General features: G+C 36.8%; 1 protein-coding gene across 3 annotated transcripts in view; it reads left to right on the top strand.

Moving 5' to 3' along the window:
* LOC127961315 (insulin-like growth factor 1 receptor) overlaps nt 1–12,970 on the top strand; it is a 77,196-nt gene that overhangs the window by 50,659 nt on the left and 13,567 nt on the right. For 2 of the 3 annotated variants that reach the window (XM_052560374.1, XM_052560376.1), the window contains exons 3-16: nt 1,609–1,912; nt 2,022–2,161; nt 2,242–2,386; nt 4,446–4,654; nt 4,755–4,881; nt 4,990–5,243; nt 6,371–6,538; nt 6,866–7,070; nt 10,699–10,979; nt 11,072–11,205; nt 11,965–12,130; nt 12,217–12,316; nt 12,490–12,560; nt 12,635–12,864. In XM_052560374.1, the coding sequence (XP_052416334.1) occupies nt 1,609–1,912; nt 2,022–2,161; nt 2,242–2,386; nt 4,446–4,654; nt 4,755–4,881; nt 4,990–5,243; nt 6,371–6,538; nt 6,866–7,070; nt 10,699–10,979; nt 11,072–11,205; nt 11,965–12,130; nt 12,217–12,316; nt 12,490–12,560; nt 12,635–12,864 (2,534 nt within the window). The remainder of the gene's footprint in view (nt 1–1,608; nt 1,913–2,021; nt 2,162–2,241; nt 2,387–4,445; nt 4,655–4,754; nt 4,882–4,989; nt 5,244–6,370; nt 6,539–6,865; nt 7,071–10,698; nt 10,980–11,071; nt 11,206–11,964; nt 12,131–12,216; nt 12,317–12,489; nt 12,561–12,634; nt 12,865–12,970) is intronic. The other variant, XM_052560375.1, reaches the window with a different exon arrangement.

The raw sequence follows: 12,970 nt of genomic DNA, 5'->3' as shown, positions 1-12,970 counted from the left end.
TAGCGCGTTAACGACGTTAATTAGTTGTTTGTCGTTAATTACGTCAAATTTTTTTACGCATTTCACGCATGCGCAGAATTATTCAGGTGAGGAAAGTCTCGTCGATCTCTGAATTCTCAAGATAGTAAAAAACAGCAGCGAGCGCCACGACGAAAACACCGAAGAAGCTTAAGGTTTTACCCCAGTTACTCTCAAATACATTCATGCCAAGCTCGATAAACAGAGACGACTTTGGTAGTTGATACGCTGGAGCTTCTTCCTGTTATAGCGTCCTGTGTTTAACACTGCGCATGCGCAGAACGCCTACATGCAATGCAGCGAAAATTACAGCTGTTTGGAAAAGCATATGCATTTTTACTTGGTTTTACTGGCACTTGAAGCCTTCAAAACGTGAAAATATCGATCCTAAAGTATTGTGGCAGAGCAAATGAACACCTCCCAAAAACAAGAGTGTCCAGAGTGCAGAGGGCGCATGTTTGTGTTTCTGAGTTCATTCTTTCGAGTTTCTCTATGCATAATTTCATAGATATGTGGCTATATTTAACCACTGGTTCACCTAAAACTCTTACACTATCTGTAGTTAAATGGCATGGTTTGATATAGTGCTAAGGTAAATTTGATCTAAGTAAATGTTAAACTTTTGAAATTCAGAAAAAAAGAACCACATATTGATGAATCAATACATGAAAATTATGTATCTGTGTCCTGTTATTTATCTTTTGGTATGCATTTCAGAAAAAAAAAATGGTTAGGATTCAGGTGTAATTGCAAATAGTGATTAATCCTGATTAATCTACTGAAAATTCTGATTAATTTGATTAAAAATTTTAATCATTTGACAGCCCTATTTGTTTTATGTTACATTCAATTGTAAGTTCATATTAATGGTCATGTTACTCAAAGAAATGTTTGCAAAAAATTGCTAATATTTGCTAACGTCATATCATTACAGACTGTATGATAGTGCCACAGCATACGTCTGATCAGGGCGATAACTGCCGTAGACATTGATGGGGCTATTCCCCCCAATAATTAGAAATCGCTAAACCATTTACTCAAATATTCCCTATTCGAGAGAAAGAGAGAGAGAGAGAGAGAGAAATGGAGGTTGCGTGTGCATTTATCTTTTTAGAGTGAGTTTACTTAAAAACAGCGATTGTATCCTGTCGTCGCTGGATAATATAATGTAGCAATTCAGTATTTAAACTGTATTTAATAAGTCGTGAGGCAGCGTTGAAGAGATTATTTTCTCCTGGATGTGTGAGCTGCGCGATTTCTGGTGTGTGTGTCAGTAAGCAGCTCATTAATACAGAACGATAATTAAAGGCTCCAATGCACATCAGTATATGTGTGTATTGTAAGAGCTAGATGACGTATGATGATCATGATAAAGGCATAGTAGTGGTGTCCCAATCCTTAGGGGAATATTTTCTGACACTCTGTTTCAACTGACAAGGGGAAGGGGTAGGCAGAGGGGAAGGGGTATAAAATAGAAATGGGATTGGGCCTAAGTCTTTTTTGATTGTGTTTTTAATTTAGTGGGTATTTTTGAAACAGCCCCAGAAAGGGATTCACATCAGCATTTCCCTTCCTGTGTTTTCCCTCCAGTTTGTCCAAAGGGGTGCGGACAGCGGGCGTGCACGGGTTCGGGCGAGTGCTGCCACCCGCAGTGCCTGGGCAGCTGTACTGTGCCCGACAGCGACAGGGCCTGTGCCGCCTGCCTGCACTACTATCACGAGGGCCGCTGCGTGGAGGACTGTCCACTCGGCACGTACAAGTTTGAGGGCTGGCGCTGCATCACCAAGGACTTCTGCTCCAAGGTCCACCTGCCTGATTACGACCGCTTCGTCATCCACGGAGGAGAGTGTATGTCCGACTGCCCACCCGGCTTCACGCGTGATGAGAACCGCAGGTACCAACTTGAAAGTGTGATTGAGGAATGGTTGTAATTCTAGTGAAAATAAAACCGGTTCACCTTTGTTGGTTTGGTGGTGATCTTCATTTTGTCCCTGTGTGTCTAGCAGCATGTTCTGCACTGCCTGTGACGGCCTGTGTGACAAGATCTGTGATGAAAAGGTCATTGACTCAGTGGACGCGGCTCAGTCCCTCAAGGGCTGCACCGTTATCAAAGGCAACCTGCATATCAACATCCGCCGCGGCAGTGAGTACCTCCATCAGCACCGGAGCGCTTGCTGTATACACCTGCTCGCTGACACGCTCTCTTTTCCTCCGTCTCTCTAGCTAACATAGCCTCGGAGCTGGAGAACTTCCTGGGACTCATCAAGACAGTGACGGGATACATTAAGATACGTTCATCACATGCCCTGAGCTCGCTCTCGTTCCTCAAGGGCCTCAGATACATCCATGGAGAGGAACTATGGGATGAGTAAGATTTGAGTTTGACACATTCCAACAATTTATCTATCCCCGTTCAACACAAAACTGCTCAAAAAGACACGAATCCCAGCCAGTCAGATGATTTATGATGTTTAATGGATAGTTATGAGGGTAGGATTGCGAACCAATGAGATTTTGTGGTGGGCGGGTTATAATAATAATTATAATACATTATTATATTTTTGCATATGTTATTATATTATTAAATTTATTTTATATTATATAACAACAAATATAAATATAATGTAATCAAAATAATTATTATTATATTTTATAATGTTATTGTTCTATTATTTTCATATAACAGTAATAAAATTAATTATTATGTTATATAATAACAATAATGTTGCTAATAATAATAATTACATATGACAAAGATATTGTTATAGAATGTATTTTACATTAACCATTTATTTAGTTCCTCAATGCAAGTTGTTGTTGTAGTTGTTATTATTATTATTATTGTATACCAGTAATGTTATTTGAATTATATATATATATATATTTTTTTTTTTTTTTTTTTTTTTTTTTTACATTTTATTTAATTTTTAAATGTAGTTCCTCTGTGCACTTTATTATTTATTTAAATTCTTCTTATTATATTATCTTATTACATGGGGATTTTTTTTTTCGGTCCCATCACATGCCTGTTGTTGGTTATAACGGTGAAATTACGTAAAGAATTAACGTTAAACTGTTCCTTAAGCAGAATGGGTCCTGTGCGTCATAGAAGAAATGTGTAATTTAATTCAGTGCCTGTTTGTTTACCGTCATCCCATTTTCAAGACAGATCAAAACAGCCCTCTCTGTGCCATGTTGTTACGAAAGACTAAATTGAGCTCTGGGAGCGCTTTTGGAGACAAATATAAACAAACCAGCCCTCCATCCACATATTCAACATTTATAAGTCTGTTCCATTAACATTCCCTTAAACGTGCATCGACAAACAAACGTCAGGCCTCTAATATACACGTCTGATAGATACACAATTAGAGCATGTGTATTAGACTGGTTCACAGCGTCTTTAAACCACTAAATGTGTGTGTGTGTGTGTGTGTGTGTGTGTGTGTGTTTGTGTAAAGTGACTCGACATGTGTCAGACTAAAGCTTTCAGGTGTGCTGTAGGGTTAAAAGTAACATTTGCTCTTAATGCATGTGAAGTGCTTACATTCCAAAGGCAGCTTTTACTGAAGCTGTTTATCTTTTATGATCATTTACGTCAGTGCTTGTGAATCATCAGCGTTTATGTCAAGTCATGGCCTCAAACGTACTGCAGCTTCATATACACTGAGTTCAGGCATTTGTGAAAGTGACAGTTGCGCTGTACATCTGAATTTACTGCAGTGTGTACAAAACCATACCAGTGGTAAATATAGAGAGGAAGGTGTGCATTGATTAATGACTCACAATTTGTGAATATATGTTTTCATCTCTTGCCACAGTAGTCGCTTGTAATAGGTGGACTGTATGTATATACATACCGATTAAAAAGAGGGTTCCCACGATCATGGAAAAACTAAAAAATATCACACACATATACATACATATAGAACTTAAAGTAAATTGTAGAATTTTAAATCATTTTAGAGCACATCTGTAAATGTAATATACATTTCATTTTTATATTTTCTTATATGCTTATTTTCTCATATCTTATATTTTCTTGCGTAAGTTTTAGTAGTTTTGTTTTTGTCTTTTTTATTATACTAGTTTTTTTTATTTCTATGTAGTTTTTGTTAATTTTATTAATTTGTTTTGCTACTTCAAGTTAAACAACGAAAATAAGCAATTGTTTTATATCAAGTAATGATTTTTTTGCTTTTGGTTGACTATAATAACCCTGCTTACTGTTGCATCTCTGTCAGATGCTAATATGCCTCCAGTTGCAGTAATATTTGGAGGAATAAGTAGTGTAGCAGTGATTAGTGAACATTAGTTTAGAGGATTCAAACCTGCATTTAAATGCATTTGACACTCCCAAAACTCAGCAGTTTGCATATTGTATTGTTTTTGTCACTCATTCATTGTAATTGTTATTTTATCTTCAGCATGTATGCCTTTGCTGCCTTGGATAACCAGCATCTCCAGCTTTTGTGGGACTGGTCCCAGCACAATCTCACCATTAATGCTGGAAAACTGTATTTCCGCTTGAACCCCAAACTCTGCATGTCCGAGATCCACAAAATGTGGGAGAAAACGGGAATTAAGGAGAAGTTTTTGGAAGGAGATTTCCGCAACAATGGAGACCGTGCAAGCTGTAAATATGATTTGTTCTCATTTTAAACGATTATAAATGAGTATAGACGGTATGTCAATCTAAAATGTTTCATGTTTATGTTTGTAAATGTTTTTCTTAGGTGGGAGTGAAATCCTAAAGTTCATATCGAATACCACGAGTAGTAATAGAATCAAGCTGACGTGGGATGGTTTTCGACCAGCCAACTCCAGAGACCTTGTCAGTTTTATTGTATACTACAAAGAAGCGTAAGTGTTTTTTTCATATGTTAGCTGTTTTTTTTTTTTTTACCGCTTTTCTCAATACCATTAAGATGTTCACGCAGCTTTGTAAATAGCCTTCACTTTCTCTCGTAGGCCTTTCCAGAACCTGACTGAGTTTGATGGTCAGGACGGTTGTGGATCTGACAGCTGGAACATGGTTGACGTGGATTTACAGGAAGACAAAACCCAAAACCCGAGTGTTACGCTCACCATGCTGAAGCCCTGGACTCAGTATGCTATCTTTGTTAAAGCTGTAACATTAGTCGTGGAGGACAGGGACAGGGACAAGGACAGACAGCGTCTTGGGGCGAAGAGTGAAGTGGTATACATTTGGACTAAACCATCAGGTAAGGAACTAGATTCAGGTCAGCTATGAATTTAATTGAAGGCAATGAAGACGTTTCCTAATTAGTACACTTATTCAGTTTTTCTTTAAAATATCAAAATATATATATATGTAAAGATGAATTACCTGAAAGGAAAGTTGCATAATATATATATAAAAAAAAAAAAAATCCAAATCATTTTTTTTTAATACTCAGGATGGTATATGTTTGCTCTGACATTTTATTTGAAATAACATTTATTGACATTATTTGACATTTTGGCATGATTTAATTTGAATACAGTATTTAGATTAATTAAAACATTTTGGAAATACACGTGGATGTTTATTTTGTTGCTCTTTTTTTATACTTTAAATTTCAAATATGTGAATGGATTATTACAATAAAAGACGTATGTTTACATATATCTCAGCCTGTTTCTCTGTTTTAAATTTCCAGTCCAGTAAAATAAAAAAGTATTAATACTTTTAATAAGCATATTACTTTATTAAGCATATTCAATTGATCAAAAGTGACAGTAAAAAGACATTTACAAAAATATAGATTTCAACGAAATGTTGTTCTTTTTGTTGTTCTTTCTATTTATCAGAGAATCCTGAAAAAATAAATATCACAACGCAAGTTTTCACAAAAATATTACGCACCACAACGGTTTTGTTGTTGTTGTTTTTGCATTTAAAATGATACAAAAATGAATTTTGATCATCATGTTAGAATGATTTCTGAAGGATCATGTGACATTGAAGACTGGAGTAATGACGCTGAAAATTCAGCTTTGCATCACAGGAATAAATTACTTTTTAAATATTATATTTAAATACTGTATTATTTAAATATTTCACAATTTTACTGTCATTACTACAGCTGTGGTCAAATAATCTTAAGCAAAATCTAACCATCACCATTATTTTGAATGCTAGTGTGCACATATCATGTAATTTTTATTTTCAAGTATTTTAATATTTTTAGTTGCTGATTAAGAACAGGATTTTTAGCAGTTTAGGGTTGATTCTAGACAAGTATCTCAGTGGTTGTGGACTTATGACTTTCCATGGGTTTCTCCAAGAGGATTTACTCTGTAGTAAACATTTAACTTGCTAAATGAAGAACTTTTTTATTTTTTTCAGCACCCTCAATGCCGGTAGACATTCGTGCATACTCTAATTCTTCATCAAAGCTGGTGGTGCGGTGGTCTCCACCTGTGTCCCCCAACGGAAACACCACCTACTACCTGCTCCGCTGGAAGCAGCAGAGCGAGGACCGTGAGCTCTACCAGCACAACTACTGCTCTAAAGGTCTCAAACTGAGCACCATTTTCCCAACAGAAATTCAGACTTTTGACCATGAAACAGTTAAACATATTATTGTGGACATCTGAAGTATCCAGTGTCTAAAGATTTGCCATAATAAAATAATGTGCATCCTATTCAAGCCATTCAACTCTGTCTGTATATTATTAGCGCTGCTCTGAAAGCCTCCTATAACTCATACTTTAATATAATTCGCTCACTCTCCTGCTTTTCTGTGGTGCTTTCAAAATTTATATTTTGAGCATATTGAAACAATACCAGATTGTGTCACTACAGGAGAAATGTAACTATGTTTATGTTGTTTCTTTAAAGAACTGAAGATCCCAATCAGGATTTCAGCCACGGGTTTGACAGAAATCGAGGAGACCAAACCCACCAATCCTGAAGCAGGGGGGCGGGACAAAGGTCCCTGTTGTCCATGCCCTAAAACAGAGCAGGATCTGAAGCGAATCGAGGAAGACATCTACTACCGCAAAGCTTTTGAGAACTTCCTCCACAATGCCATATTCACCCCCAGGTAAACTTAAGAGTTTGACCAGGAATATGATTATTTCTCCCTCCAAGAACAACAAGAAATTGTCCGTTTTTACATCTCTTTTTTTTTTTAAAGCCTGTTTCCGCCACTGAATAAAAAAGGTAACTGGGAGACTTTTTTACATGCAGTTGTGAGTTTACTTCTCACAATTGTATTTTTTCTAAGAATTGCGAGATGTAAGCTCTTAATTCAGACTATTTTTTCCCCTCACAATTCCAAATTTGTCTCACAATTATGTATTTATTTATTTTCTTTCACAATTCTGAGTTTAAATCTCATCATTCTGAGAAACAGTCAGAATTGTGGGATAAAAAGTTGCAATTAACATTTTTTTTTTTACATTTTATTCAGTGCTGGAAACAGGCTTCCATATTTATTTGATCAAAAATACAGTAAAAACATTAGAAATTTTTTTATAAAACATCACACTTGATAGGAATTAAAATAATTTATCATTATCAACTATGTATTTTTATTTGGTAATAAATAATTATTTTATTTTTTATTTCTCATTTTGATTTAATAAAACATTATTGCCATTATTGCTAATTTTTAAAAATACATTTCAATGCACTATTATTGAGTTTGCGTTCATATTATTGATAAAAAAAAAAAAAAGAGTATCGGCATTTATTTATTATAACAGTATTTATTACTGGACATAAAAGACTACTTTTATGTTACTATAAATTGTACAGAAAAGGGCTCAGTAAAGAGTCTTCTTTTGTATTTCACAGAAAAATCACAGCCCGCAGGTTTGGAATGATATAAGCATTACAACTCTTACTTAATTGGCAACAACTCTTACTGAATGTCGGAGTTGAAGCCTCGTAGAACATGTGACCTCATTCCCATCCAGATTTTGATGCATCAGCTAGTACAGAACATGCATTAAACTTCAAATTAAAACATTTAATAGTCAATAAATCCATGTTAACCTTTCATGATCTCAGAGATGAAGATTGCAAGGGACTCTTGATGTCTTTGGATGTTAGTATTTGTAATGGCTCTTCTGTTTCTTGTCTGAGAGGTTGTTTTGGAAAATTTTCAGCGTTCCCTCAGTAATTGTGCTGCTAATCGTGTGGTACGAGCTCTTGAGTCTGGATCTAAATAGCACGAGGAGACCAAGCAAAGCTTATGTAAATGACTACGTAAGCCACATTTTCTCTATGATCTCACATTATTGTAAGTGTTCTGTTCTAAAATGAGGAGCGATATCTGTATCCTATTACTATCCATCATCAGGTGGGGTGGTGCATGTGTCCCGCAGGGAGCGCCAAAATCGCTGTATAGCGGGCTTGTATTGAAATCAATTCATCTGTGAATTCAAGTTTCAGGACATCAAAACGGCATCAATTCTCCACCCTGGCTTGCGTTATTTGGGACTAGATTATCCTGCTCTGTCTGGTTTATTTTTTATTTTTATTTTTCTTTCCTCTGCGTGTTTGTCATTGCTTGGCTGACGACGAAAGCAGCGGGGCCAGAACTATGTCAGGCAGCTGAGATGTATGTCTGTACCCGGGCCAGCACAACCTGTTTTTACTGAAAACCGAGATATTGAGGGAAGTGCCTCGAGTTCCCTCGAAGTTCAGGATTTCGAGAGGGGGAGAGGAAGGGGGGACGAGAAGGAGAGGAAATCATATCCATTCAGTTGCCGTTCCCCCCTCAAACCACTCGGCTGCCAGGAAATGCACAGTAATGCCGTCTGGAATACCAATGAAATAAAGGGAAGTTCCCCTCCAGCCGGAGAGCACACAGATCAATGGATGCCGCTCTGCACGGAGGGAGGCGCTGAAAGAAGATCGAGAGAGAATGAAAAAGTTTCACAGGGATGTGGGAACAGAAGGGCAGATAATAAGAGGGAAAGTCACTGGTTTAGAGAGCGGGAATGTCCAGAATGGCCTGCTAGCATTCGACTTGTGCTATTTTTAGTGGTACTTACTTAAAAAGGTGTTTGGTCATCATTTTTGGTTTGGTCGTAAGTTCAGGGACTTCTGTTGATACCAGTTGGATTTGCAAACAATAAATCACTCCGAGCAATCAAGCAATCAGTATTTTATAAAAACAAATAAGTGAATAAATAAATACATTTAGGGGCTAGAAGACCTGAGATTTCTTATCGGCTTTCTTTTAATGATTTAATACATGATGCATTAAATTGCTCATTATTGACAGAAAAATTATTATAGTTTTTACAAAAAAAAAAGAAAAAACATTTTCAAATAGATGCTGTTCTTTTATTATATAAAGGTGAAACTGAAACGTTTGAAAAGTTGATTTAAAAAAAAAATATAATAATAAAAGTTATGCTCACCAAGGCTGTTTTTCTTTAATAAAAAATACAGTACAAATGCAATTTTTTTTTACTTGAATATATTTTAAAATGTAATGCAGAGCTTCATTTTCACCATCATTAATCCAGTCTTCAATGTCATATGATCCTTCAGAAATATCTTTCAAATATTTTCTGCTTTCTTATTATTATCAGTGTCGAAAACAGTTGCTTAATACTTTTGCTTAATATTTTTAAAGGATTCTTTAATGAATTCATGAGGTTCAAAAGAGTGGCATTTACTTGAAATGGAACTATTTTGTAGCACGCTTTCGTAATGCAACCTTTCTTTAAAAAAAATAACATGTTTGAACGGTGTTGTATTATGAAATGGGTTTGTATTCCACTCTAAATTTCGGTTTAAATAGTTCGTATTCCAGCAATTAGACAGGACTGTTCGAGCCAGCATATCCAGTCATATACACAGGGATGTATAGCTTTATATCACGTCTCTCTGGCCACATGCTCTCAGCCAAACTCAACCCATCTGTGGTGGTAGGATGTGTGTTTCCATCAGGCAGAGGAAGGACTTGCAGCTTGTAGGGAGTTGAGTGACAAACCGCTCCAGTGTGTGAGTGATAGCAGGCCGAGGAATGGAGACCAGCTGTGGTGTGTGCGTGCGTGTGTGTGTGTGTGTGTGTGGGGAAAGATTCAAGGGGATGGAGCCGTTGCCAGATCATCTGAGGACAGAATCCGTGATTGCTTTGGCATGAACGAGAGTAACTTGCTCTCACGGGAGAACAGCCATGTGGTTGTTACCCCACACGTTCACAATTGGGGTTAAAAATGGTCTCCCCAATACTGAGGAAATTAAAGCGCCCTTATACGTCTGCTGTCGATTAGCGCAGAAAATAAACTGCATTTAAAATGAAAGTTATCTTATAGTTGGGCAGAAAAGAGATGTTTAATGTAAAAAGAGATCCTGAAAAATGATGCAGAACAATATTAAATATTGGTGATCATAAATGAACATGGATTTTATACCGTGCACTTTACTAACGTATTGGTTATCTTTGTATTTTCTTTCCTCTGCTCTGTAACCGTTTTAGAAAGGACAATGCTTATTTTATACAATATAGGCAGATTAATAATAATAAACTACTACTTTTCTTTTTTCAGTTAACAAAACTGCACGTGCATATAAATTCATTTACAATGGAAGTCTATGGTGAAAGAACATTCCTATAAATGTTTTAAAGTCCATTTCTGCACAACCAGAACTTGAGCTTGAAGTTGTACAGTGTTACTCCACTGTTTATCTGATCTCTTTGGTTCCAGACCTCCTGACAGGCGACGGCGGGATCTCTTTGGTGTGGCCAATGCTACTTCCCTCCACACTCTGTTGGCGGGAAACTGGAACCTGACGGAGGGAAACTTCTCAGATAACGAGCCGCCTAGACAGGAATTTTCCTTTATAGAAAAGAAGGTGAAGGAGCGTAGTGCTGACATCGGCGGCCTGCATCCCTTCACCGTTTACCGCATCGATGTGCACGCCTGCAACAAAGAGGTTCGACACTGCAGCGTAGCCGCATTTATCTTTTCCCGCACCAGAGCGGCAGGTAAGAGCAGGACATCGACACAGAATCGGAAGTGAAGCACTGTGTTCAAAAATGTCCAAGGCAAATCTTCTGGTTTCTTGATTTTCTTGTAGAAAGAGCCGATGACATTCCTGGCCCTGTGACCTGGGAACATCTGGAGGGTTCTGTGTTCCTGAAGTGGCCTGAACCACAAAAACCCAACGGCCTGATCCTACTGTATGAGATTCAGTATCGTCTTGGAACTGAGGTGACGGTTGTACTTTGATCTGGGTCATAATAACGTTTTAGAACATTTCCAACAAAATTTGTATTTATAGAAAAATGTCAAGTGGTCATCTTTATTTATATAGCGCTTTTTATCAATACAGATTGTGACAAAGCAACTTTACCGTGTTAAATAGGAAAACAGTGTTTCACAGTGAACACTCAATTTTCAGTTAAAGGCAGTTCATCATTGAATTGCCTTTCACTGTGGTGTAATAAAAATAAATAATAATAATAATAATACTTTGAAACAAACTTCACTACTTATTTTTTTATCAGTAAATAATAAAAAAGCTAAATAACCTTAAACATAAATTAAGTAGTTTGGCACATCATTTATTATTATTGAAATATATATTTAATAATACTTTATTTTAATATATACATACATATATATGTGTGTGTGTGTGTGTGTGTGTGTGTGTGTACTAGATGAATATCTCATGGGTGAAAAGACTTCTCAGCCAAAAAGAATTGATGACCAGAAAGAATGGTTTCATATTGTTTTTACAGTTTATATCTGTTGTAATATATGTTTTAATTGAAATATAGTATATTTGGTATTTATAATAAAAGTAATATTTTTCATATTATAGTTACATTCAATATATATTTTAAATAATACATTTAAGATAGAGCTTCACAGCACTGACAAAGCACTGCATTTTATTGATTATGGTGTTTTTTTTTTTTTTTTTTTTTTTACATTGACCAGTATGTTCTTGTAAATCTTTTCCTACAGCCTGATAAGCACGAGTGTGTATCCCGCCAACATTACAGGGAGCACAAAGGGGTGAAACTCTCCAACTTGGGAGCTGGGAACTATTCTGCCCGTGTGCGGGCTACGTCCCTCTCTGGAAACGGGTCATGGACAGATCGGATACCTTTCTATGTGAATCAGGTTGAACGTAAGTTTACCATCATTTTCATTCCTTTCTACTTTCAAAATATGACCATTTAGAAATTTCAAGTGTTCTCTTCTTGCATCCTCAAGAATCAAATTATGAGCACTACCTGTCCTACATCATCATCCCTATTTTCCTGATTTGTGTCCTCGGCGCTGGAATGGCTTTCTTCTGTTTTAACAAGAGACGGTACCAGTTTTAACACATTTACACTCCATATTCTCTCATTTTAACAGCATAGGCCCCTAAAACGACAATGCACCAATCCCAGATACTCCAGATATTATGATATTTAAAAACACAAAATTATCTTGAAATGTTTTCTTGTTCCACATAAAATAAGTGCTATCTGTCATCCACAGAAACAGTGACAGGCTTGGAAACGGAGTCCTTTACGCATCTGTTAACCCCGAGTACTTCAGCGCAGCAGAAAGTGAGTATTCAGTCAAGGGCAAAATTGATTCGTAAATATGCAGTTGGTTTGTAACTCTTGTACATTGTTTACAGTGTATGTGCCGGATGAATGGGAAGTGGAGCGAGAGAAAATCACCATGTGCCGAGAGCTTGGACAAGGATCCTTTGGTATGGTGTATGAGGGCATCGCCAAAGGTGTCGTCAAAGATGAGCCGGAAACCAAGGTGGCCATCAAAACAGTCAACGAATCGGCTAGCTTGCACGAGCGCATCGAGTTCCTCAATGAAGCCTCTGTTATGAAAGAGTTCAACTGTCACCATGTGGTTAGTCAAAGAATGCCTGGTCTGATGCTTTAAATATCGTCAGTATTGGTGTAAACTGGTGTAATAATGTTGGCTTATCTGGAAGGTTCCTCTGATGTGGTTTGTG

Source organism: Carassius gibelio, chromosome B7 (assembly GCF_023724105.1).
Source record: "Carassius gibelio isolate Cgi1373 ecotype wild population from Czech Republic chromosome B7, carGib1.2-hapl.c, whole genome shotgun sequence".
In the NCBI taxonomy this organism is placed as follows: Eukaryota; Metazoa; Chordata; class Actinopteri; order Cypriniformes; family Cyprinidae; genus Carassius; species Carassius gibelio.
The sequence above is the reverse complement of the archived record's forward strand: the minus strand, read 5'-3'. Positions and strand labels throughout refer to the sequence as shown.